General features: G+C 33.6%; 2 protein-coding genes and 2 long non-coding RNA genes across 4 annotated transcripts; 3 read left to right on the top strand and 1 right to left on the bottom strand.

Moving 5' to 3' along the window:
* The first annotated feature begins 2,377 nt into the window (after positions 1-2,377).
* Positions 2,378-5,425, top strand: LOC146923848 (uncharacterized). Its single transcript, XR_015009915.1, has 5 exons — positions 2,378-2,794; positions 2,904-3,288; positions 3,948-4,041; positions 4,606-4,835; positions 5,019-5,425. It is a non-coding gene; the product is annotated as an uncharacterized LOC146923848 (long non-coding RNA).
* A 750-nt stretch (positions 5,426-6,175) lies between these two features.
* Positions 6,176-7,124, bottom strand: LOC146923847 (uncharacterized). Its single transcript, XR_015010935.1, has 2 exons — positions 6,637-7,124; positions 6,176-6,492 (listed from the first exon to the last, which is right to left on the bottom strand). It is a non-coding gene; the product is annotated as an uncharacterized LOC146923847 (long non-coding RNA).
* Positions 7,125-15,972: 8,848 nt separating this feature from the next.
* On the top strand, positions 15,973-19,377 carry LOC146923846 (uncharacterized). The gene is made up of 5 exons (XM_085710908.1): positions 15,973-16,062; positions 16,511-17,382; positions 18,119-18,217; positions 18,393-18,506; positions 18,879-19,377. The coding sequence occupies exons 2-5, from the start codon at positions 16,528-16,530 to the stop codon at positions 19,059-19,061; spliced, it is 1,251 nt and encodes a 416-aa protein (XP_085567034.1). The 5' UTR covers positions 15,973-16,062; positions 16,511-16,527; the 3' UTR covers positions 19,062-19,377.
* A 4,975-nt stretch (positions 19,378-24,352) lies between these two features.
* Positions 24,353-26,452, top strand: LOC146923845 (uncharacterized). The gene is made up of 3 exons (XM_085711789.1): positions 24,353-25,412; positions 25,505-25,862; positions 25,954-26,452. Exons 1-3 carry the CDS (start codon positions 24,353-24,355, stop codon positions 26,450-26,452), a joined length of 1,917 nt encoding a protein of 638 aa, XP_085567915.1.
* The last annotated feature ends 850 nt before the right edge of the window (positions 26,453-27,302 follow it).

The following is a 27,302-nucleotide window of genomic DNA, read 5'->3' as shown; positions in this document are numbered from 1 at the left end:
AGTTGGTAAATATTTTGATTAGTCATTGAACGGTTATTCAAGTACTTTCACTGCAAGATTCTTTTAGTTAGGGTAAGAGTTTTGAGTTTGACCAATCGTTCTAAAATCTTTGTAGTAGTTTAGGTCTAAGAAAATTGTCATTAGGGTGAGAGTTACAAGCTTGATTAGTCGGTAAAGAGTTTGATTAGTCATTGAACGTTGATCCAAGTACCTTCACTCGAAGATTCTTTCAGTTAGGGTAAGAGTTATGAGTTTGATCAATCGTTTTGAAGTCTTTGTAATAGTTTAGGTCTAAGAAACTAGTCATTAGGGTGAGAGTTGTAAGGTTGATTAGTCGATAAATAGTTGGATTAGTCATTGAACGTGCATATAAGTACTTTCACTACAAAATTCTTTCAGTTAGGGTAAGAGTTATGAGTTTGATGAATCATTTTGAAGTCTTTGTAGTAGTTTAGGTCTAAGAAACTTGTCATTATGGTTAGAGTTGTGAGCTTGGTTAGTCGGTAAATAGTTTGATTAGTCATTGAACGTTCATCCAAGTATTTTGACTCTAAGATTCTTTCAGTTAGGGTAAGAATTTTGAGTTTGATTAGTCGTTAAGAAGTCTTTGTAGTAGTTTAGGTCAAAGAATCTTGTCATTAGGGTTAGAGTTGTAAGCCTGATTAGTCGATAAATAGTTTGATTAGTCATTGAACGTTCATCCAGGTACTTTGACTCCAAGATTCTTTCAGTTAAGGTAAGAATTTTGAGTTTGATCAATCGTTAAGAGTTTGGTTAGTCACTGAACGTTCAATGAAGTACTTTGACTCCAAGATTCTTTCAGTTAGGGTAAGAGTTGTGAGTTCGATCACTCGTTTTGAAATCTTGGAAGTAGTTTAGGTTGAAGAATCTTATCATTATGGTTAGAGTTGTCATTAGGGTCATAGTTGTAAGCTTGGTTAGCGGATAACAAGAGTTTGATTAGTCATTGAACATTCATCCAAATACTTTGACTCCAAGATTCTTTCAGTTAGGGTAAGAGTTGCGAGTTTGATCACTCGTTCTGACGTATTGAAAGTAGTTTGGGTCGAAAGATCTTGTCATTAGGGTTAGAGTTTTAAGCTTGATTAGTCGGTTGAAAATTTTATTATTCATTGGACATTCATCAAAGTACTTTGATTAGTCATTGAACATTCATCCAAGTACTTTGACTACAAGATTCTTTCAATTAGGGTAAGAGTTGTGAGTTTTATGAGTCGTCTTGATATCTTGGAAGTAGTTTAGGTCAAAGAATCTTGTCATTAGGGTGAGAGTTGTATGCTTGATTAGTCAGTGAATAATTGGATTAGTCATTGAACATTCATCCAAGTACTTTGACTACAAGATTCTTTCAGTTAGGGTAAGAGTTCTGAGTTTGATCACTCGTTCTGACGTATTGAAAGTAGTTTGGGTCAAAAGATCTTGTCATTAGGGTTAGAGTTTTAAGCTTGATTAGTCAATAAAGAGTTTGATTAGTCGTTGAACATTCATCTAAGTACCTTCACTGCAAGATTCTTTCAATGGATTCCATGTTAACTATGCTTCTAATGGGATATTTTTTCAGATCAACTTACATGTTAACTATTCATCTAATGTCTTTCTATTAGGGTTAGGCTTTATTAGATCTTCCTTTCCAAATTCGTCATTTTTCTAATTCTATAATTTTATTTCTTCTACTATGGTTGAACTTTATTAGATCTTCCTTTTCAAAGAATCTTGTCATTAGGGTGAGAGTTGTCATTGGGGCAAGAGTTGTAAACTCATATGTAGAATTCATATTTTTGCAGAAAAATTCATAATATTATAAGAATCATTCCAAAATAAAAATTAGAATTTTTTAACAAAACATGAATTTAGTATGAATTTTTATATTTATGACGGTTAAAAATTCATATTTAATTTATGTTTTGTTAAAAAATTCTAATTTTTTTTGGGATTTTTTTCCCAATATTCTTCACACATCTACACAATTTCATTAAAAAAAAAAAAATACCAAAATTAACTTAAAAATGGGGACCAAAAGTAGTGATTGAAAATTTTATAGGGGCTAAGAGTTGAAGGAAAATTTTAGAGGGACTAAAACGAAATGTTGGTATATTTATAGGGCTAAAAACATATTTAACCCTATTATTTATTATGTGGAACGAACATATTAATAAAAAATACAATGATTTAAAAAAAATTAAAAAAATGATTTTTTTTTCGAATAAAGGTAAATTGAATACTAACTAAAAAAACTTAATTTCATTTTAGGTATTTTTTTTTTTGGCAGAATTATCTCACTCAATTTCACTTTCCTTCTTCTGCCAAAATAATCAAATTTCACTTCCCTCCTTATTCTACCTCTCAATTTCACCACTTTCACACATGGCTCCAAAATTTCCCTCCATCTAATTTACCCAATGCGCTCAGTTTTCCCACATTTTATTTTGGCTCACTTTCCTGAATTTTTTGGGTTGCAAAACACTTCCCTCTATCTAGTTTACCCTAATTTTTCCCTTTTCATCCCTTTCGTTACCCAATTCCAGAAGACCGGAACAAGCTCCCACTGCCAACGCCTCGCCTCCCTCCCTCCCTCCCTCCCTACCTCCCTCCCTTCCCCTCTCTATCTCTCCCTCTCTCTCTCTCTCTCTACGATTGCAAAATACTACGAAGCTACAAGATGGTTCCCTTCATAAGATTTGGGGTTTTTAAGTTCAGATTTGAACATAAACACTGATATCTTCAAAAATATCAGTTCCCCCTCTACCTTTGATGTTATCTTTTCCTCATCCAGGTACGTCAATAATTTCTATTGCAAATCTGTAACTCTGACTATGTCATTCCTTATATTTTCTATTTTTCAAATATTAATTTTGTAATTTCTGACTGTGCTTTACACTTAGGGTTCGAAATAGACTCTAAGAACAGAGTAAAGTACGAAGATCCTGCATAAAAGTCTCTAACTGCAGAGTCATAAGAAGAGGTATTTGTATTTTTCCTTGTGATTTTAACCAATACAAATTTGCAGTGAATCTTTTGTTTATTAGTTCGGTTTATTTCATTTTCTGTGCATTTTTATGTTTATATTGGTTTTTATGTTTGTTAATTGGAAATTTGTTGAGTGAGAGGGAAGTGAGAGTTAAGTCAGAAGAAGCGGTGGATGCATATGACAGATCTTTCCTTGTTTGAAAGCAATGGTAGAGGATGAGCAGAAGTTGCTTAAAACTCGTGCCAAGGAAGAGAAAGAACAATGTGAAACAATTTGAGGGTGCTGAATCTCTTGTTGCGGTAATCTCGTAATGTTTTATTTTGTTATTAACTTTTAATACATGATTGTGTTCAATGTTAACAAGTAACTTTTGTTATTAGGTATGTTTGAATATGTTGTCTAGTTGGTTCTCTCATTCGATACTTATAGATAAAACTCAGGTTTTAATGTTTTTCATATTCTTGTTCTCATTGTGCTCCCTTGAATGAGCTTGTCTTTCTTTATTGCCACACTGAGTTAGTTTTCTGGCCCATGCCATCATTCATTCCTGGAATTATATATGCCATAGTTTTCAATCATCATATTTAAATGATATATGAAGTTTGTCCATTTTTCATTGTAATGAAGATGAATATTGATCAAAATACATAGAGGATGTATACCTATTGGGAAGATTATATTTCGTCTATATTTTATTTAAGAAATAAAATGTATGCTATTTACAAGTTGTCATTCTTTCCTGTTAAATATGATTAGGATTTTTGTTATTGCACCTTTGATTAGATTATAATTTGAATGTTTTTTTTTGGATGTGCTGATCTCTTCTAGTGATGATATACTGATCCCCGTTAATTGTTCTCTTAAGTTTAAGTTCTTTTTAGGAGCTTTGTTGGTTTTTGTCGGTTTTATATTACTTGTTTTCAGTTTTTGAGGGCATCACATCAATCTTCTTTTGTAGGAAGTGTTGATTATCGCATAACCGAGGAAAGCTTGAAGGATCGATTAAGCATAGACATGCATCAAGCATGCCTGCAGATTGACAAAGACTGCAGGTGAGGAAAAAATTGTCTGATACTTTGCCTCTCATCAGTGAATAGTGAAGGTTCTTGGGTACAACGATGACAGATGGCATCTTACCTCTATAAATCTATTTTGTTCTTTTAAAATTTAAATCATAAGCATTTCAAGTGATCTCATTCAAAAATATGCTTCTGCAATGTTTTGAAACAAAACAAAATCCTTATCAATTGATCATGTCAGAACTTTTTATTATGGAATATGAGCTTTATAAGGGTAAGAATTTTGGGAGTCTACAGAACTTGTCATAATAATGTTGTAGTAAACATAGTCTCATAATAATGATGTATTCTCTTATTTTTGTTTTTGATGAGATGATTTTTTCTCTTATTATTTAGTGAAGGAGATAATGTTTATATCTAAATTGATGCTAGGCTCATGCTTTTAAAAATGTAAGATGCTATGTTTGTCTATATGTAAGATGCTGCTACAACATGAGTTATGATAATTTTTTTTTAATGAAAATTGATATTTTTTAATGAAGTTATGGCATTTCCATAACACATGGACATATAATACAGTCTCATAATACATGATAGGTTCCTTACTGTTCATGGTGACGCCGACACAGTAATTCCCGTTGGAGATGCACTTGAGTTTGCCAAGATCCTACCTAAACACAAGTTACATATCGTAGAAGGAGCTGATCATGTATATACCGTAGAAGGAGCTGATCATGCATATATTGAGCATTTAGCTAAGTTAGCTTAAATTTTGGCAAATTTTATGAAGGAAACTTTTGCAAAGGGACAAGTTTAAGGCTAGTTAGGTACTCCTATCTATCTACTTTGGCCTGTGTATTAAGTTTTTGCCGTAGTATTGAAAATTAATACAAGAAGTTCCTAAAATAAAATGGTGATTGTTCATCTTGCTGTCTTGAGTCAACTAAAATTTGAAAGTGTTACTGGTGATAAACATGTTTCCTGCTGCTGTCTAATGCCCATTATGCTAGATTGCTTGGTGGTACATTTCAGAACTCTGCTCAGGTGATTGAGAGTGCTTTCCACTTTATTCAATTCGACGGGAGCATCATGGTGTGCTGTGAAAGTAGTATTTACATCAAGCCGGCCATTATCTGCCTTTGATATACCAATTTTCTTTTCTTTTTACGAATTATCTAGCCAATGTATATTTAGTCTCCTAATGCATTTGATGTAATCATGAAAGCATTTGTGTTAGTTTATTGGATCGACCTACAACAGACTAATCGAACCCCTAACTTACAGTCATCACCGTTTTTCAGATGTATACATTTGAAAATAAAAATAAAAATAAAAATTTGTGTTGTGGATATATATTTCTGAAATCACGTGTAGTTTTTATAAAACGTGATGCAAATAAAGCTGTTCCCTTATATCATAGCAAGTCTAACTTTATATTTATGCTTATAGAAAATATTAAAAAATGGTAACAAATATTTGTAGAGACAAAAAGAGAATAGCAAAATGGATGACAAGAATAAAAACTTTCCTTCATCATTCTTATACCGAAATATTTACATAAATTAACCATTTCACATGTTACACCACTTAGGGGTACTCCTATGACATTGGATAGAAATCTACAAGTTCTTATGAAAAGAAAATCTACGTGCGTAGAACGAGCATCAACTTTTTTTTCAACCGTTCTTATAAAAAGAAAATTGCCATCGTCAGTCGATTGAAATTTACCCAAACAACGAACGATGTCAAACAAAATCATTTCGACCATGGAATATGACTTAATTGAACTTAGAATGAACCAGAAACTTTGAATTTCAACGAAGGGATAGTTTGTGCGATTGATGTATGACAAAACTTTGGGTCGCCGAAAATTGAGTTTGTATTTCGTCCTTAATCCGCTTAGGTTTTATTCAACGGTCAAATTAATTATATGAAGAGAAATTCTTAATTGAACACAACTACAAATCAAAAAATTTGAACACACAAATTAATTATGTGTCAAAATAAATTTTATTTAGGCTTGTGTCAAATAAATATTAAAATGGTAGGCTTGTGTCAACCCATAATAAAATGAATTAAATCATTGATTAATTGTCTACTATTCAAAACTGCTAACAACAATTAAATCAAATTTTTTAGAAGCTTATCATAAAAAAAATGCAGACAATTTTGTAGAAGCAAACAAATTCATTGAGGTAGCCCGCATAAAAAAAATGCTCCACGTACCACTACTACTGTACACATTTTGTAGAAGCTTATCCAGTTAATTCATTGCAGCAATAGCTCAAAGGTCAGCTAGTACAGAAAGTAGTAACTAAGCAATAAAAATACAAAGGATAATTTTGGAATAAAGAAAATATAGACGTCCCACGGATCAGTAAATTTTCATAATCAATTCAAAGTGCCGCAGAAGCTCCAATTTTGAGCTTTACCTAGAATCAAGTTTGAGTTGTAGAATCACTTCACCGTTTTCAATCCAAACAACTTCATAATAAAATAAAATCACGTTAAGCCCTCTAAACGTGGGTTCAGTGCCTTCCAACGCTCATCCAAACGAGCACTACTAGTATTCAACAACCTTACATCATAATAAAGAATTAAATATGTTTAACAAATTCTTATACATACCTTCAAGTTCAAAGATTTCAGAAATTAACAATGAGATTTAATGAATCCAGATCTAGAAACCAAACTAAGTTGCAATCTCCAAACTTTAATGGAAAGTGAAATAAAATTTAACAATCTTGTTCAAGAGGGTGAAATTTAAGTTAATGGGTAGGTTGATAGTGAGTATCAATTTCTGAAAATATGAAGAAAATGGTGGTAGATGAAAATGATTCTTTGTGAGATTCAAGTGAAGGAAGAGAGAAAGAAGACTCACGTGAGATTCAAAATGGGGGTTGGTAGTTAGTAAGTTTGAATTGCTACTCTACATTTTCAGTTTTTGGGGGTGTTTCCAGCAAAAACAATAAAACCAATATTTCCCAATATAATATATTTTCTTTTATTAATTATTTATTTTTAGCAGGTCACTGGACCCCACCAAAACCTGCAGCTGTAGGTAAATGCACAAGTTGTGTTTTGTGCACAAGTATTGCATTTGTCCATTCTAAATGGGACCGTTAAAGATTTAAATATAGAAAGAACTTATTGGAATGTGTGCATTGCATTTAATATTTAACTTTTTAATCATTTAAATGCACAAAATTTTAGAGAAGGTTTCTTCTTTTAGGTTTCTTAACATGTGCCCTAAGAGCACAAGTTAACATTACCCTTAGAAATAATATGCCATGAAACAAACACATGAATAAATTTTAGGAATAAATTTATTCCTAAAATAATATGCCTATGAGTAAAAAAGATTCATGTCATTATATTCTTATGGGATAACTAATCTTAGGAATAAATTTTACAACCTTGAAACAAACACACCTTTACGATAAAAATTTCTCCTCGGAATGTTCAAAGGAACATTTCCTTAGAAATAGGCTCGAAATATGTGAGACAAATTTTTTAGAACTTTCTGCACCAATCTAATTGAAAATTTGCACTAAAATTTCCCTCTTAAACTTTTCAAGGAACACTGTTCGGATGGTAGTCGAAGATTCAAATCATTCCTATTAAAAATAATACCCATATCCAAAAGCAAGCAGGAGAAGCTTGTGAGTTACAACAAATACAATTTTGTTTAAAAAAATAACAAAAGCATCAAAAATTGAAGATCCGAAGAAACTTCCATAAGAAGTTTCCAAGATTAATTAGAAAGACATATGTCATACATGTAAACGAAGAAGTTAGTTTTTTTTTTGGGTAAAATATGCTTTTCGTCCCTGTAATTATAGGCCATTTGAATTTTCGTCCCTGAGCTTACTAATCCTCCCATTTCGTCCCTGTAAAAGTTAATCACTTGAAATTTCGTCCCTCGCCTCTTTTAATCACTGCCACGTCAGCAAATTACCAAAATGGCATGGGAAATGACGAAAATGCCCCTGACTTATTTTTTTTCCTTAAAAAAATTTCAAAATTTTGAAAATTCTTTTTTTAAATTAAAAAAATCTGAAAAAATAATTAAAAATCATAAAAAATTTCGGAAAAAAAATGTTAAAATTAAAACTGAAAAAACTGAAATTTTTCGGAGAAAAAATCGTAAAAAAAATTCGGGAAAAAACTGGGAAATTTTTTTTTGTGAAAATTATTTTTTTAAATTAAAATATCTGAAAAAATAATAAAAAAACATAAAAAATTTCGGAAAAAAAATGTTAAAATTAAAACTGAAAAAAATGAAATTTTTCGGAGAAAAAATCGTAAAAAAAAATTTGGGAAAAAGCTGGGAAAAAAATTTTGAAGGATAAAAAACAAAAAAAAAATAAGCCAGGGGTATTTTCGTCATTTCCCATGCCATTTTGGTAATTTGCTGACGTGGCAGTGATTAAAAGGGGCGAGGGACAAAATTTCAAGTGATTAACTTTTACAGGGACGAAATGGGAGGATTAGTAAGCTCAGGGACGAAAATTCAAATGACCTATAATTACAGGGACGAAAAGCATATTTTACCCTTTTTTTTTTTTTATCATTTCCTATAAATAGGAGATTTTTTCTCCGCATTCAGGAGTTAATTATTTTCCTACTAGATTACACATCCTTCTAGATAGGAGAAAATATCTTACTAATTGTGGATCAAACGATGTGTGTAGCTCAATCTTGTTTATAATATCATTTTTCTTTTACTTTTGTTGTCAATTTTCTCCATTTTTTTATAATTAATGTTCTTGTTCTTGTATTTTCAAAACGTGTTTCCATACTCACGGCATTTCTTGCACTGCAAACACATGACTTGAGAAAATAAACCTATCAACTTAGAAGAAGTTGTTTGTTGGCCTGGAATGAAGAAAGAGATCGCGGAATTTGTGTATGCTTGTTTGGTTTGTCAGAAGTCTAAGATTGAACATCAGAGACCGTCGGGTTTGATGCAACCGTTGTTTGTGCCAGAATGGAAGTGGCATAGTATCTCTATGGATTTTGTTGGAGCTTTGCCGAAGACTGCGAAGGGTTTTGATTCGATTTGGGTGATTGTTGATCGGTTGACAAAGTCGGCACATTTTGTTCCTATTAAGACGGTATGTCTGTGGCGAAGTTGGCTAAGATCTACATTGAGCATATTGTTAGATTGCATGGTATTCCTTCTAGTATGTGTCAGATCGGGATCCGAGGTTTACTTCTAAGTTTTGGGAGAGTTTACAAGTTGCTTTGGGAACTAAGTTGAGGTTGAGTTCTGCTTATCATCCCCAGACTGATGGTCAGACAGAGAGGACTATTCAGAGTTTGGAAGATTTGTTGAGAGCTTGTGTGTTGGAGCAAGGTGTCAGTTGGGTCGAATGTTTACCGTTGATTGAGTTTACTTACAACATTAGTTTTCATTCTAGTATCGGAATGGCACCATTTGAGGCTTTGTATGGTCGGAGGTGTAGGACTCCTTTGTGTTGGTATGAGTCAGGAGAAATTGCATCGTTAGGACCGGAATTTGTGCAAGAGACTACGGAAAAGGTTAAGATGATTCAAGAGAAGATGAGAGCGTCTCAGAGTAGGCAGAAGAGTTAGCATGATAAGAGGAGGAAGGACATTGAATTTCAGGTTGGTGATCATGTGTTTTTGAGAGTGAATCCTGTAACCGGTGTTGGTCGTGCTTTGAAGTGTCGGAAGTTGACTCCTCATTTTGTTGGACCGTTTGAGATTGTTGAGAAGGTTGGGGTTGTAGCGTATCGGATTGCGTTACCACCGTCTTTGTCGAATCTTCACGATGTGTTTCATGTGTCTCAGTTGAGGAAGTATGTGTATGATGCGTCTCATGTGATTCAAGTGGATAATTTAGAAGTAAGATAATTTGACCGTTGAAACTTGGCCAGTTAGGATTGAGGATCGGGAGGTGAAGCGTTTGCGTGGCAAGGAGATCGTTTTGGTTAAAGTGATTTGGGTTGGACCAAATGGTGAGAGTGCCACTTGGGAATCGTAGAGTAGGATGAGGGTTTCATATCCAGAGTTGTTTCCCTCAGGTAATTTTCGAGGGCGAAAATTCTTTTAGTGGGGAGTGTTGTAACAGCCCGATTTTTCGTTAGATTTATTTATTTATTTATTTATTTATTCATTTATGTGTGTTATATGTGCTCGTATGTGATTAATTGCCTCTGTGTGTATTTTTGGGCTGGGATTCGTAGAATTCGGTGTTAGAGGGGTATTTTAGTCATTTTGGACTTAAGCGGCATTTTGGTTATTTTGAGAGCAGGGGTAATTTTATAATTTTGCTGAGGATTACTTTTAGTGCCTAGTGAGAATTGTTATTTTACTAAGTCACTAGAGAGAGTGTAGTAATTATTTTATTACCAGTAAGTGACTGTTAGTATTACATTTTACCGTTAAGTGGGTAGTAACATTTTGGGTTAGAATAGAAATGAGTTAGGCCCATTAAGACATGGTGAGTTGAGCCCAATTAGGTGGAACCTATATAAACTCTAGTTGGTAGAGAAAATTAGGTTTTACCAACATTTTCACAATTGAGATAGAGATAGAGAGAAGATAAGGGGAAAATCTAGAGAGAGCTAGAAGAGGCTAGAGAATCAAGCTTTGGGAGCTAAAGTGAAGCCCTAATTGGTGATTGTGAAGAATTGAGGTAAGGGGTTAGAATTCAAGCATAATCAATAGTTGTAGTTTATCCTTAATTCTTTGCTTAAGTGGTTAATTGGGATTTTGTTGTAGAAATTTGTTCTTAATTAAGATGATATGATTATATGCATGAATTGAATGTTAATTGTGTTGTTGTTGTTGAAATTGTATGTCAAAATGGGTAGATATGAACATGACATGTTTTTGTATGAAATTGATGATGAATGAAGTTGTTGTTGTTGAATTGATGATGAATTCATGTTCAAATGTTGTTGTTGTTTTAACATGTATTGTTGATGAATTGATGCATTGGGTATCATGAATTGATGAATTGGTGATGAGAATTGTTGTTGTTGTTGAAAGTTGTAAAAGTTTGGTGAATTGGTGAATTATTGGTGAGTTGATGTTGTAAACTCAAAACTTGTGTTTGTTAAAGTGTTTTGAAGTGTATTTGACCTATAAACACGTTTTAGGTTAAGTTTTGGGGTTTTGGAGAATCAAAATGGGGATTTTGGATGAAAATGGGTTGGAACCCAAAACTGGATTTTGAAATTCTGGTGTAGGACGCTTAAGCGTGCAGGGGACGCTTAAGCGACCCACCAGCGTGCCAGAAGCGTGCTCCAAGCGAGCGACTTCCAGAGGCTACTGGGAGTCGGACGCTTAAGCGTGCAGCTCACAGTTCAGCCATTTTTATTTATTCGCTTCGTGCACTTGGGGACCAATCCGAGCATTCTAAAATGTTTCTTTTGACTTGTTTAACCTTTGTTTATACATTTAATCCTACTGGAACATCAATTGAACCAAATTGGACTTGATTTGTGAATCAAACTTAAAACTTTTGAAAATGGTCCAAGAACATCGATTTTCCGAAAACTCGTTTTCTCCGGAATTTGAAGTGGGGTTAATGTTGTATAATGTTTATATGATTTCTAAAAATGGTTGTGATTGGTTTCATCAAGTCTTAACTTGTTTTGCTTTGAAAATGGAATTTTCCTTGAAAAGTGATAAAAGGAGACGAACTTTGTGATTTTCATAATTTCGTCACATTTAACCGGTGAAACGTAATAACATCCTCTATTGCACTCATATGTGGCCTAGAGGTGTACTTAGTTGAGTCATTGGAACTTGTTTACTTGGTTTTGGCTCAATTGCTCCATTATTTCTAATGTTGTGATTTTGAGAGACGAACTTCGTTGAAAATGATTTTAAGAGTCGATTGCCTTATAAATCCTTTATGGATAGTTGATATAACTTATGTGAAGATGATTGATGGTGTATATATATGTGACAACTATATGTTGATTGAATTATGGATGTTGTTGGTGATTGTATATATGTTAAGTGGTGGTGAATTGTTGTCGACTGCATATATACTAAGCGTTGGTGATGTTGAGGTGATTTGTTTGTGTGAACATATGCATTGTAGTCGAGTCATATGTTCATGCATTCATGACTGATGGTGGCGGATTTTATATCCAATTGAGGTGATAATGATGTTTTTCTTGCATCATGGGTGACGACCTTGAGGTGATTTGGTACCGCATGCATGTATGTGTTTAGTTTAGGCGCGAATCATATTGCATGAGTCTTGATTGTTGAATCGAATGATAAATGTTGATGATGAGTGTGCTTATGAATCCATACTTGCATGAATTGAAGTTGTTATATGAATATGTACATGGAGGTTAAATGTTCATGATGATTAGAGGAGAACTGAACTGTTTATTTATGTCAAGTTAATTATATTGATTATGATTGATGTAATGCTAACCTCCAGTGGTTTTGACCACCTACCTGTCTGTATGGATGGGTAGACGTTGTGCAGGAGTAGTCCGCTTTTGGTGAGTGCTTGAATAGCGGGAGCTAGCCTCCGTTATCATTTTGGCGTTGTAGTTTAGGGCTCTGATTAGGATGTGTCGGTCTCCTTTTGTTTTTCTGTTGGATTATTTTATTTTGAGGTGTACTCATTGTTGAGACTTGGAGAATTTTTATGATGATGTTATTTGACCATGGCATGCATTTATATCTGGAGATTTATGTTGGATGTATATGATTTGTTCCGCTACGATTGTTGAGATATTTTATCTAGATATGCATGTTGAGATTTTTGGATTATGTGAGACGTAGCGTCTATTTCTTGAATATTTGTTATATTCGTGTGTTTTATCGCTTTAATAGAAATACGGTGTTACATTACCCACTATAAAAATAGGGCTAAATATGTTTTTTTGTCTCTATGAATATATCAATTTTTTGTTTTAGTTCCTCTAAAAAAAAAATTTCAACTTTTAATTCCTATGAAATTTTCAATCACCACTTTTGATCCCTATTTTTAAGTCAGTTTTTGTTTTTTTTTAATGAAATTGTGCAGAAATGTATAGAATATTGCAAAAATCACTCAAAAAAATTAGAGTTTTTTAACAAAACATAAATCAAAATATGAATTTTTAACCGCCAAAAATATAAAATTCATATTTAATTCATGTTTTGTTAAAAAAAATTAATTTTTTTGAAGAGATTCTTATAATATTATAAAGTTTCTGCAAAATTTTATTCAAAAATATGAATTCTACATATGAGTTTACTTTAAAGGAGGGACCAAAAGTGAAGATGAAAAACTTGTGGATGACTAAAAGTTGAAGAAATTTTTTAGAGAAACTAAAACGAAAAGTTGACATATTTATAGGGATCAAAAACATATTTAACCTATAAAAATAAGACTAACATAATTTTTTTATACTTGTTATTTAAATGTATAAATTTATACTCATTATTACAATATAATTACAATCTTTAAATTATCTTAAGTTTGATAATATCGTCATGAAAATAATATCATAATATTTAATACTAGGCCATCCATTCTTAATCTATATTGTATATAAAGAAAATAACATGTTTTATCTCTTTTGGGTTGGCTTTTTCTCTTTCCAAAATTATCCTTAAATTTCAACACAAATAACACATATAACAAATAAATAAGAATAAATTTAAATATTAAAATAAAAATGTAACAAACAGAATATGAGTATATATAAGTCCAGTTTTTTTCCTTTATCATTTTAAAAGTGTAACAAACTCGATGAGTATTTCTATACTTACTTTTGCATTATCCCAATTATACACACTAGCGGAAAGACGGGCACTATCGTGCCCGTCTGTCCGCTCTTTCTACTGCGCTAACGCATGTGATTATTTTATTATGTTTATTTGTATAATTTTGATTTAAATTTTAAAATGTTAATGAAAATTATTGATATTTGATTTATAAACAAAATATTGTCAAGGCATATACCAATTATTTATGAACTCAACATATTTTGCTCACGTTTGTTACTAATATTTTTATCAGAGGATTTAAAGTTCAATTTTTAACATTATTTTTTGCTCATGTTTGTTACTAATATTTTTTTTACTCACGTTTGTTACCAATATTTTATTAGAGGATTTAAAGTCTAATCTTTAACATTATTTTTTGCTCATGTTTGTTACTAATCTTTTTTTTAGAGGATTTAAAGTCCAATCTAAAACAATATTTTTTGCTCACGTTTGTTACTAATCTTTTTTTAGAGGATTTATAGTTTATTTAATATACTGCTAACAAATCTTTTTCTAAAAGATTTTGAATCATAATATTTTATTCACGTTTGTTACTAATTTTTTTTAGAGGATTTAAAGTCCAATCTTTAACAATGTTTTTTGCTCACGTTTGTTACTAATCTTTTTTAAGAAGATTTATAGTCCAATCCTCATCGGCTATTATTTTTAATTAAAAAATAATTAAAAAAACTCATAGAGTTGTGAGAAATAAAGCAGGAAAAAACATAAACTTTGGATTATTTTTTTTTGCATAAGTGATTATTGTTCACCTTTGATTTTCTCAAATTCTGATTCATTCATTCTTCTAAAAAGAAAAGTAAAAACAAAGCTTGAATTGTAATGTTGGCGGAAAGTAAATTGCTCGAAGGATATAACAGAAAGATATTCAATTCATGAAGTGGACCTTAAAGATATTCCATTCATTGGTGCTTCAGAAGTATTAATCAAGTTCTTAAGCCTTGGAACTTTCTAATTTTTTAGAGGTGATGAGATGTACTATGATGAATTCTGGATCGATTTGAATTCATGAGAAGAGACATAAAGAATGCAAATATAACTTTTAAACTTTTTGTGAGTTTGATTTGTGGTTAACGGTGGTAAAAGAAGGTTAACGATGACGATTAGTGACATTGACTATTAATCCACGTGTTATTTTATAATTGGCTATTTGTATTCAAAATTAAGGGTATTTTTGGAAAGAAAGTTCCAACCCAAAAGTGTACTAAAAGAGGTAGTTTTCTTTATATATAGTATAGATAAACAACTTTTTCTATAACAAAGATTGTTGTTGGTGTCATAAAAAATAAAAATTTATATTATATTTTTTTGTTATATTGTTTTTTGGAAGAAGCATTTTTTGTTATATTGTTGGCGTCATTGTAATAGATAATCATGGTTCGTTTGGTTTGTTATAATTTGAAAGCAACAAACATTTATATTTTTAATTTTAATTAAAATCAAAATTTCATAAAAAAAATACCGTTAATAATTTTCAAACGTTAGCGCAATAAAAAGAGTGGAAAGACGGACACGTATATCCCGTCTTTTCGCTAGTTAGTATAAGGTTCTTTTGAAACGTTTGATTGACTTTCTATAAGTTCCTTTGCAAATTTTTAAAGATTTTTATTTTTTTTAACAAAATATATTTCGTATTAATACTATCAATTTTCTTATAAATGTGAAAAATTAACAGTAAATGATTGTATACCAAAAAAACTTGTGTTCCGAGGAACAAACATTTGTTTTTTAAGAAAATGACATCCCACTAAAATTGATGAATTTTCGCTCGTTTGATCTATTAAAATGTAAGTATTGGACAAAACAACACAAGATATGTTAATATTTTAAACCAATAAGTGCTTTTTATATATTCCATAAAAAAAAGTGCATTTACATATCTTTGACTGATTTATAAAATATGATTATTTTTTCCGTGTTGTATTAAAGATGTTATCAGTTATACTTATATGACAAAAATAACAATAAAAGAAGGTATTATCTCGAGAGATTAAAAATTAACGCGAGGGGATGCATTGTAACAAAATACTAGTCAACAGTCAACCATTTACGGTCGTTGCCATAAAATTGAATTTCTATAAAATATTTAGACATAAATTAAAAATAATATATCGGCATCGATAGAGACAATAAAAAAAATCTCTATAATTTGAAGCTCTCAGTGGTGTACTTTTTGCCTTTCATGCGATACAGAAACCATCAGTGTGATATTAAGCGGTAGTGATAATCAACTTTTGGTTTTTAACATCCATCGATTCTTGTACCTACTCATCTATTTAGGTATATATTCTGAACTATTATTTTCATGTATGAATTAATCATTTTGTTCACTTGTATGTTTCAAGGTTGGGTTTGATTTGAACTATGTTTTTTTTTTATCTTTTTTATATGATGAGCATGTGATTTGAACTATCTTCCTGTTTGATTCTTTGATCAACTTATTGGTTGGCTGATAAATGTTGTCTATCAAATTATTTTTGTGTATGATTTGGATGTTTTAGAAAATGGATTACATTGTGAAAATAAATTTAATATTCTTAAATTTACACATATGTTTTATATGTTCAAATTTTTTTTCACCTACTCTTATCATAGCACAATCATCTACTTCGAATATGTTCATTTTATCACGTTACGATTGGAGTCTAGATATCATTGTGAACGCTATGAGAGTATCATATGTCCATGGTAGTATTGATATATGGTTATTGTTTTGGTGTGCATGCAGGTAAGAAGTTACAATCTATGGCCAACCAATATCGTTTAGGAAATCTTCAGAATGAAGAAAGGAGCCCATATCGTGATGCAATATATTTAAGACTTTTTGGATCAAATATTAGCATCATTCCTACTACTCACATTGCTTTAGAAGGCAACAACACTTCTCACTTTATCAACGGAGGACCGAGAAGTGTGTCGTCCATCTCAGCTAGAGATAATATGTCATTATCATCCTTATATCCGGCTATTGGAGGACAAACTGGAGATGCACCTTTTGTAGGATCCGATTATCAAAGAAGTGGAGCTGTTGTAGGAAATAGTAGTAATGCTAATTCCATTTCGTCATTCAATAATGGAATTAACACCACTACAACTGGTACTAGGAATGATGAGTTGTGTCGGGATAATTCATCGTTCAAGAGAAGCAGATCGCCTGATCCATTCACTAGAGATGAAACTTCTAATCAAGGTTCACAAATTGATGGAAGGTTTACCAGAAGACGCACTCTTCCTCCTCCTATTCATCCTTATCAAGATAATGTCAACAACATGTCTTCTCTACCTACAACAACATTTTGGGATCCTTTCATCATGGATGAAGATACTGATGTAGACGCGGGACTAAGTACTACTACTACTACTCAATCTGAAATTAATAGCTCTCCTGGAAGTCCAGCAAGTTTTTTCGGAGATCATGATTCATCTCATTATAATTTTCCTGGATTGGGATTTACTATTGCTACACAAACTATTCAGTTCATTCACACTGGTTCAGGATCGCAAAGATCAGAGACTGTAGCTCGCTCTAGCAGTAGTTACCAAAATTTCATTTCGACTTCTCATGAACTTTCAATAGAGAGGGACATGCTCAGGGTTGAGGTATATATAATTTCTTAATTACTTGTTAATATTAACTTTGGTTGAAGATTAGAATAAATGAATTCTCAGTTAATAATCTGCTTCATTTTCAAATATTTTGGATTTATTTACCATCAAGTAAACTTTAGTCAAAATTAATAAGTGATAGAATTTAATTTAATATTGCAATGAATTGGAAATTATGATAAATGTGTTTTATTGATATTAAGTTGTTAGAAATCTATTATAGAAACCTAACTTAATTGATATGTTTATTATTTATAAAAATAATTTAATTTTTAAGAGTAGTGAAATATTGTGTCAAAAAGAATAAGCGAAATATTGTTTAACAAAATGTTTATAAGTGGTAGATATATAGTGCTCAGCTTATATCCTAATTTTGTAAAGAACTCTTTTGTGACCACTATGTATCTACCACTTATTCGACCACCACTATTGTACCACCCATGTCACATCGAGATGTATAGCCATTGGTGTGAGGAGGTGTGCTAAAATTCTACATTAAATACATAACAATTTGTTTATAAGTGGCGGGTATTTGAGTTATGTTCAACCCAAATTCTCATATTAGTTATTTAGGTTATAGATTGGATACTACTTTGTGATTGTTTTACTATACCGCTGGATTACTAGCTGCTGCAGAATAAACATCCCCATGAAACTAAATCATCTTGATATGCACCATTTTGAATTCACATCGCATTACTTTCATGTACTTTACAAATATGTCACACAGAACGATTTACTACTTGATTACTGGGCCACTCAAAATCAGCTACTTCACTCTCAAGAGCACATAGATTGGATAACTAATTCAGAGGTTTGGCAGGACGAGGTAAAAAATTTGTAATTTTTTCTTTTGAAAGCTTTGTAACTATTAATGTATATTTAATACGTTTTTTATTCCTTCATATTGTTTGCTTAATTTTATAAACATGTAGCTAGAGTTTAGCTTAAATATTATTCAAGATCATATTCAATTGAAAATTATAAATTAAATTAACGTACAGATGATTGGGGTGAGGCTGGAAGAGGAGGAAATTCTCATGTACATCCAGCAAGAAACTTACCAGCCTAATAATGAGGAAACAAGCACAATGAACCAAACTTGCACCATATGTCAGGTGAAGGATTAATCTACTTGTTTCATTTTTCTTCTCATTTTTAGTGATAGATGGGAAAGGATTAATCAACTTGTTTCTTTATTTTTGAAATATCGTTTCTATTACCTCAAAATTCGATATCACATTAATTTGTGCGTAACTAATTTAGTTCTTGATTCATTTTTTTTGCTTCTAATAGCATATGAAACTCTTTAAGGAACATGATGATAAGAAAATCAAAGTTCCACATTGAAAAAATAAACTTAATTTTGTAAAAAGTGGCACCTCTATTCTAACTAACTGATTTTGTAAGGATTGGATGAACAAAATATTAAAATCCTAATACATGAGCATATTCAAGTGTCATAACTCCTCTTGTTTTATGTTTATTAGGAAGATTATATTGACGGGGAGTGTATTGGGAGACTTGATTGCGATCACATATATCATCTTGACTGCATCAAACAATGGTTGGAGGTGAAGAATGTTTGTCCAATCTGTAAGGAGACGGCTCTGAATATTTATGAAGATGATGATGATGATGATGATGATGATGATGATGACGAGGATGATTAAAGTGAAGATGAATAATTGTTTACTTTACATGTTGCCTCAAAACTTACTTTTGTTATGAGTATTAAGCTGGTATCTAGGGCTGGTGTTTTTGAACCTATTTTGCTTTTTATTTTATTTTTCAATTTTTGAAGGGTTTTCTATTTGGATTTGCATGATAGAAAGTTATTTCAGACATTTTTTTATATTTTAACTATCTATTTGAATCAGTTGAATGATGCATGAGTTAAAGAAACTCTCTTAGACAATAATATTGCCCATCTTTATATACTAGTTATCTTATGGTTATAGCTCTCCTTTTGTTTTATATGAAAACCGCTTTTTTATATAGATCTTATGTGATCACTTTTGTTACTGTCTTTAACTGTTGAGCTTGAAATACCTTCGTTACCTCGTTTATATTGTTATATTATATCAAACGTGGTAAGAGTCTCGTCTCGTATTAGATAGAAAAATGGATGTTAAATAACATATAAGTGGGTACATAGAGATGGTTGAACTATATATATTAAAGGGATAATCAGTTCCAAGAGGATATTATATAGAATACTTGTTTTTTATTTTTTTTAAAAGATTTTCTATGAAGCTACATACGCTTTTACATCATCCCAACAAGTGCCTATTACCTTTCACAATTCAATTTCTATTTTGTATGAGCTACAAAAGACACTTATGGATTTGACGTTATGGTTTTAATGGGTTCATATATTAAGGCCAAATCTGACAAATACTGGGGGAATGTAGTGTTAACAAACCAATATCTTTACTTTGGAGTGAATTTTTATCCTCGATACAAGTTTGAGTATATTGAGTGGTTATGACACTAATATAATATCCCAAAGTTACATAGATTTGACTTTTGAGATATAGTATACAATTTGCTGCTTCTCCAGAAAATTGATAGAAAAATACTAGTAAAGGAAAAAGACAATTTGTATCTTAAGATTTAGAAAGAAAATTTTGATTATATGCTACATAAATTGCGTTGAAGAACAGCTATATATAGCAGTGTTACTTCTCTGATATATGTGTGCATGCTGCTAGTAATGTGTGATTAGGCCTATAATATGACTTTGATTGGCACATGATTTCACATAATTATTATCATCCTCAACATATGCAAATTGATACTGAAGACTACTGTTCTTCTTTTTTCTACCCCATAACAACATTTGCCTCTTGCCTTGCCTATCTTTTAATAGATATAATGTATAAGCTTTAGGAAGCAACCCCAATAGGATTTGAAATTTTATGCAAGAAGTGTGAAGAAGGTAAATTTAAAATAATAGTCGCACATAAAAGATGAAGACAAATGCAACCTCCACAGACTGGATTCTGATGAGATCAATTTCTTGTTCAAGTTAAGTATCTATTATTAGTTTTTGGCTTGGAGCAAAGGGTACCTATGTTCCATTGCACTAACCTAAAACATAGGTAGTGAGCATTGATATTTGGAAAACTAATTAATGCTATATATTTGGAAAACTAAAGTTTGTTTTTTTAAACAAAGTCTGTTTGTTTTGTTTTAAAACAAAATTTGTTTCTTGTTATTTTTAAATTTAAACAAAATTTTGTTACCCATGATAATAGTTCCATGAAAAGTTAAAATTCTATAAAGAAGTAGTACTTTGTTAAAAATTTCAAGAGATATGCACAATATTTAAAAAATTAAAAATTGTTTGTTATGATAGAAAGATAAAGTGCGCAAAAAAATAGGAATTTGTTGGAGAAAAAGAGTAGTAACTAAAAATTGTTTGTTACATATTAAATTTATCGGAAAGATAAAGTGTGTGCAAAAAAATAGAAAATTATTAGTGGATTAAAATGAGTGTATAATAGGAAAAAAAGTGTGCATAAATACACTTCGTTATTTTTGTGTTAAAATTCTAAAACGACACTTAAAAAGGAACGGAGGGAGTAATTTTTTTTAATATGGTTTCCAACTTTTTTTATGAAGATAAAATGAAATTATATAGACAAACAACTTTACTTCCCCTGCACAAGGAGTGAACTAGTTTCCAATTTTACATTGAGTCTTGCTAACTTTGTCCTTAAGAGCACATCTTTATATGACAATGTTTATATTTTAAGTTTCTCGAACATGATTCTTCAAAAAAAAAAAAAAAAGTTTCTCGAACATGTGCCCTAGAACACATGATACATTTTTCTTACATCATTTGCAATTTGTTATAATTATATTCAAAAACCATAATTTTATGTATTTATGGTATAAAAGACTAAGCATAAATTTCAAACAATACATATCTACTTACGTTATAAATTTAAAATTTAATATAGTCTAAAAATACATCATTTTACAATTTGTTATGATTATATGTAACAATTATATTTTGTTTGTAAAAAAATGAAACAAATGTAATTTGATGTATTTTAGGGTATAAAGGGCTAACTATATGCCTATTTATGATTTTAAATCTATAAACGGTGAAACCATTGTTTTTTTATATAAAGTGGACCATATTTGAAAAGAAGATAAAAATGTGAACCATTTTTGGAAGAAAATATATGGAGGTATGAATGAAAAGTGTACTGGTATGACTATCAAAATTAAAATTTATGCACTTTTGCTGGCAATCATTGAAGTTTAGGTTGAACCATAATCTCTATTTTTCTTGTTAAATTGAACCAATTCAATATTTGGTGATGAGTGCGTGAGTTTAGGTTGGGTCATATGACATGATTTTAAAAAAAATTAACAATTCAATTTAATTAAATCACATTTTATTTCATGAAAGTTCAACACATGGATCATATCAGTTATACCCTTAAAGATTTTAACACTTGAACTAAAATAAAACACTTCTAGAAAACACATAAAAGTTTTAAATTAATTTTACAAAAACTATAATAAAACATCTCTATTCGTTTGAGCGAGTCGACTTTGTGATTTTAGCATGATAAACATGGAACCCTAACTAAGCCACTTCGGTTTAACCAAGTTGGTTCCAATTGAAATTAGACTTGAACAGGTTCGAAGAAAAAAAAACAATTTGAGTTGGTTTGGTTGAATGTGTTATACGGTTCAACTAAAATCCATGGACACACTTTGGATATAACACTAGAAAACATGCCTCCTTAAGCCTAACGAAAAATATGTGTTTCAAATCATGCGAAAGGTTGTTTGTATCACGATAAAGGTTGATTCGAACCATATTAGTCAAAATATTGACTCATGTCATACTTAAGGTGGTTTGAAATATTAATATTCGAAACATCACTAATATGTTAAACATATAGGGTTATTCAAATCAACTTGGTTAAAAATATTAATATTCGAAACATCACTAATATGATCTGAATCATGAGCGCAAATTTTTATGTTTTAATGCATTATAATTGATATTTTCCATTCCGCTTCTATTATAAACCTCATTCACCCATTCATTGACGTTTAACCTTCATTTTTCTCTAAAAACATTCATCAAAAAGTTATATCGCAAACTATTAGATCCTTCTATGTTATTGTCCCACTGAAGTTCAACTTGCATATGATTTTACAAAAGCACTGAAGCTGGACAACTTTACTTACTTAAGAGAAAAGTTAGGTCTCATAAGCTTGTGAGTTTATGGATTAAAAGGGGTGCATTAAATGATTAATCCATAATCATATTGGTGTGGAGATAGAAGTGATAAGTTTATCACATTAGTTAGTTTTCAACTTTGTGAGTTAGTTACCTAATAACTTGTATTATAAGTTAAGTGTATATAAATAGTTGTATTGTTATATTTTTATCAACCAACGAATAACAAACTTGCAACAAACTCTCTCATCTTTCTCTAACATCCTTATTCCGAATTCTCTTATTTTTCCTTTTAATTTCATTCATTCTCACGATTGTCTGTAAAGCAAGAAATCATAAATTGCGTTAATAGGTTCGAAGTTACCTAAACATACAAGAAATTATAAACCAATCAATTGAAGTCAAGTGGTAAATGAGCTTCACCAAGGACGAATCGTTGGAGAGAACCCGAGTTCGATTCCTAGGTGGAATAATTATTGGTCAAAAATAAAGGAAAGACATATAATGGACAGGATGAAGAATTGGTAATGGACCAACCAAAACATAAAATTTGAGCACGTGAAGAAATAAGTGTCCCATAGACATTTGACACAGCACAACCATTGAAAGAAGAATTGATCAATTTGCAGGAAAAGTCAAATGATAAATTGACGTTTTAATGATTTGTCGTTTTAATGATAAATTGATTATTTTCTTTGTTTTTCTCAATGCAGCCAAATGAGTAGGACAAAATAAGGAAAAAGCAATGCAGTCGTTTTTTCCTCACTTGAACTTGAGAACTTTAGGAGTATTACTCCATCCGTTTCAAAATAAGTGTCGTTTTAGGTGTTTACACACATATTAATAAATGTAATAGTTAAAAGAAAGAGAATGATTATTTTACCAAATTATCTGTACTTGCAAAAGTACGGTAAGGATTCTAGGGTTAGGAATCGTGTATTAGGGTTTTTAGACTGATTATTGGATGCCTTTAGACCGCTCTCAAGAGTCTTATTTATAGCCTGCTTATGGGCTTGGGTTTTGGTTGCTTGGTCCCCAAGGAACAGGGGTATTGGCGTACTTTTGATGATTTTAGGAGGGTTCTAGAGAGTAAGCGAGGCGGCGCCTTTCTGGAAGGCGCGCCTGGGCCTGGTGGCCCTTCTGGAGGGCGCCTAGGCCCTTACGGAGGGCGCCCAGGTCTTCATGAAGGGGTTTCCCTTCTGGAGGGCGCCTAGGCCCTTACGGGGGTCGCCCTGGTTTTATGAAGGGATCTTTAGCCCTTAGGAATATTATGATGGTCCACAGCCCCCCAAGCACGAGTCTTGGGACAAGGCGAAGTGATGAATGCGTCCGACGTCAGCCTTGGGCGAACGCCCGCTTCGGGCGTTTACCGATTTACGCGTAGGGTCCTGCTTGGAGTTATGGCGAGGTTTTCCGTAGGGCGATCAATGCTAGCTCGCCTTCCGAACGTTACGTATTCTCCTCGTCCCCGATGGTCGCCACGTGTCATGATCCCGTGGCGTTGTTCCACTCAATCGTCCTTGACACGCTTCTCGAGGCGATCTTACCTTTTTAAAGGACGTGTTTGGCTTCTCACCTGTTTTCATTTCTTTGCTTCGTTTGCAGTGATCAAGCTTCCTTCTTTTAATTCTCCTCGGGCTCAGGCGACTTCAGCAGACTTTTCAATTCTTCCTTCACAGGTATTCTTCATTTCCTTAACCCCTCTCAAACTTTACTTTATTTGTTACGCTTCGTGAGAGTCCGGGTTTAGGTATGGTGTTGATTAGGGAGTGTGACGAGAAAGGAAGGTTGGTTCAACCCATTGATCCAATTGAGAAAAACCGTTTGAGGAAGGAATGCTTGAAACATGCCACTGGTCCCGATGGGATAATAAACTGGGATATTTACTATGATGGTTTATTCGGGGAGGAGTTGTTTAGCGATTTATCTAGTGAATCTAGCGCCAATTCGGGCAGCGATAGTGATTGTGTGTTTTTGTCTGCCACTTCAGGGCCGATTCATAAGGAGGACGAGTGCCAGGAGATTCGTCAGTTTCAGGCTCCCTTAGAGTTGGTCGGAGACGAAAACGCTTTTAGGTCAACAGAAATGGCTTCATTTGCCGAGGAAGTACGGTTGGAAGAGTCCTTGTTTGTTGATGTTTCTGCTCTTGACAGCTTCAGGAGTAAGTTTAACATCTCTGCAACTGGACGAGAGGAGGACGTGGTTTTGTTGTCCTGCGATCCTGACGAGCGCGCGTGTGATCAGGAGATGATGGGCGAGGGCGACGAATCGTACTTCGTCTATACCGCGTTTTTGGAGGAGTTTGGCGTGAAAATTCCCTTCACGCCCTTTGAGATGGACGTCTTGAGGCTCCTCAATGTGGCGCCCACCCAAATACGCCCTAACAGCTGGGCGTTTATTCGCGCCTTCGAGGTTTTGTGCAAGTCCCTGGGTTTCGAGCCTGCGGTGGGCGTCTTCTTCCACTTCTATGGGACCAGAGACGTTAACAAGGGTACGTGGATCTCTATTTCGGCCCATTCTGGAAAAAGGCTGTTTCCTACTTATGCGTGTAACTTCAAGAAAGAGTGGCGAGATACATTTGTTAGAGTACAGGGCGCTCCGGAATGCTCTACATCTTCTGTGTTGGTGAATGGGGTACCCAAGTTTCCACTTAGGTGGACCAGCGCTCCTTTGGCTGTGAAAGGATACGTTCGTGAGGCCATGTCGCCCTACGAGCGTGCTCTCGTGGACTTTTTGGAGGAGGCCCCTTTACTCAATATTCACGAACTGTTAAATAGGGAGGGCGACATGGTTCGTCTGAATGCTTACTTACGTGAGTGTTTTCTTCACTACTTATGTTAGGCTTCATTTCAAAGATTATCACATGTTATTACTTACTGGTTTGTACTTTGATTTTCTTTTCAGAGGAGATGTTGCCCCTTACTGGAGCAGAGATGAGGAAGTATCTCGCCGAGGTCGAGAAGAGCAAGAACCCGGACGGCTATGTGTCCAGCAGCCCGGCGGGTGTCTCCTTAAGGAAGCTAAAACGCAAAGAGCCTACTGGAAAGGGCGACGCTGGGGTTATAGAGGTGGAGGATTTGGAGACCGCTGGTGGGGCACCGAACGTTGTTGCCGTTGAATCTCCTTCGTCCAAGAAGGCGAGGACGTCCCGAGGCGCTAAGGGTGTTGGAGGTCGCCCTCCGTCTGGGAAGGAAGTTGGCGGGACGTCGCTGAACGACGAAGTTATGGAGTCTTTCTGGCACTCTGAGTTCGACATTCGTCGGTATGCTTTTTCTTTTGGTCGTCTTCTAGTTGATTTTCTTTATTTGTCTGAGAGTTGACTCATTACGCCGTTAATGTTTGGTGTCTTGCAGGTACCTGAAAGAACAAGTGCCTTTTGCAAAGGTCGATGTCGAGGCTGGGGTGAAGGCCAAGTGTAGCGACTTGGTAGCCGACATTGGCTCTGCCGCCTTGAGGACGCTGTTGCTGGCTCACTGCCTGGAGATTAAGCAGGACTCGGTGGAGAAAAAATATAAAGACGCGGCTGAGGATGTTGAGAAATGGAAACACAAGTCCACTGGTCTAGATGGCCGCCTGAAGGAGGCGTTGAGGGATAAAAAGGCCGCCGAAGATGCTCTGGAAGAGATGAGGAAGGCCAAAGAGGCCGCGGAGGCGGAGAGGGATGTGGCTAAATCTGCCTTAGGGAAGTCGGAGGCGGCCGTAGATGAAGGGAGGCGAGCTCTTGCGATTTATTTTAATGATGGCTTTAGGCGTGCTAAGGAGCAGGCGCTTTTCTTCAATCCTGAGGCCAAACTGGAAGAGCTCGACCCTTTTAAGGTGATCATTGATGGCGAGTTCGTTGATGATGAGTGATTCCTGCCAGTCTCGACCATTTTTATGTCATCTCTTTTTGTAACTTTAAATTATGGCGGCTTATTACAGCGCCTTTGTGAACAATTTGATGTTGGTTTTTCTTTGGATTTTGTATGACTCTCTTTAAATTATGATGCACTTTGATGATTGCATTTGTCGCGGCCTGCTATTTGTTTTGTTTGTTTATACGTTGCGTGGTTGCCCTCTTGATGTGGTTGCCGACCTTTTGATTTTGTTTGGTCTTATTGGGTCTTTTATAAGGTTACTGCTGTGTTAGCTGAATTTCCGCGATCTTTGCTTGGGCGACTGCCATAACCCCTTCGGGGTTCTACGTAAATTACCTTTAGAGCTTCCTGGACGGAAGTTGGCGGTCTTTCATTTACGTAGATTTTTTATTTCGAAAGTGAACTTTTCAGAGGTCTGGTTCAGATCCTGTTCGCCGTCTCGCTTTGAGGGTTTTGGGGCCTACATTAATTTCTTTTTAGGCGAGTTTTTGCCCCAAGGTTAATGAGTCTGCTTGGACTTGGCGAGACCCTTCAGAGCCTTGCTTAAAGGTTGACGGCCTCGCAGGTCCTTTGGACCTTTCTTCATTATGTCAGAGCCTTGCTTAAAGGTTGACTATTTCGACTTGGCGAGACCCCTCAGAGCCTTGCTTAAAGGTTGACGGGCTCGCAGGTCCTTTGGACCTCTCTTCATTCTGTCAGAGCCTTGCTTAAAGGTTGACTATTTCGACTTGGCGAGACCCCTCAGAGCCTTGCTTAAAGGTTGACGGGCTCGCAGGTCCTTTGGACCTCTCTTCATTCTGTCAGAGCCTTGCTTAAAGGTTGACTATTTCGACTTGGCGAGACCC

This window comes from Medicago sativa, chromosome 5 (genome assembly GCF_051527215.1).
Source record: "Medicago sativa cultivar Bolivia chromosome 5, Bolivia_mono, whole genome shotgun sequence".
NCBI classification, from domain to species: domain Eukaryota; kingdom Viridiplantae; phylum Streptophyta; class Magnoliopsida; order Fabales; family Fabaceae; genus Medicago; species Medicago sativa.
Note: the sequence above shows the minus strand (reverse complement) of the source record. Positions and strands in the feature narration are given on the sequence as shown.

Coding starts and splice junctions, on each gene's coding strand:
- LOC146923846 (XM_085710908.1), top strand. CDS start 16,528: ATGGCCAACCAATATCGTTTAGGAAATCTTCAGAATGAAGAAAGGAGC. Junction 18,218..18,392: donor CAGAGGTTTGGCAGGACGAG/GTAAAAAATTTG, acceptor ATTAACGTACAG/ATGATTGGGGTGAGGCTGGA. Junction 18,507..18,878: donor AAACTTGCACCATATGTCAG/GTGAAGGATTAA, acceptor TATGTTTATTAG/GAAGATTATATTGACGGGGA.
- LOC146923845 (XM_085711789.1), top strand. CDS start 24,353: ATGGTGTTGATTAGGGAGTGTGACGAGAAAGGAAGGTTGGTTCAACCC. Junction 25,413..25,504: donor TCGTCTGAATGCTTACTTAC/GTGAGTGTTTTC, acceptor TTTTCTTTTCAG/AGGAGATGTTGCCCCTTACT. Junction 25,863..25,953: donor TCTGAGTTCGACATTCGTCG/GTATGCTTTTTC, acceptor GGTGTCTTGCAG/GTACCTGAAAGAACAAGTGC.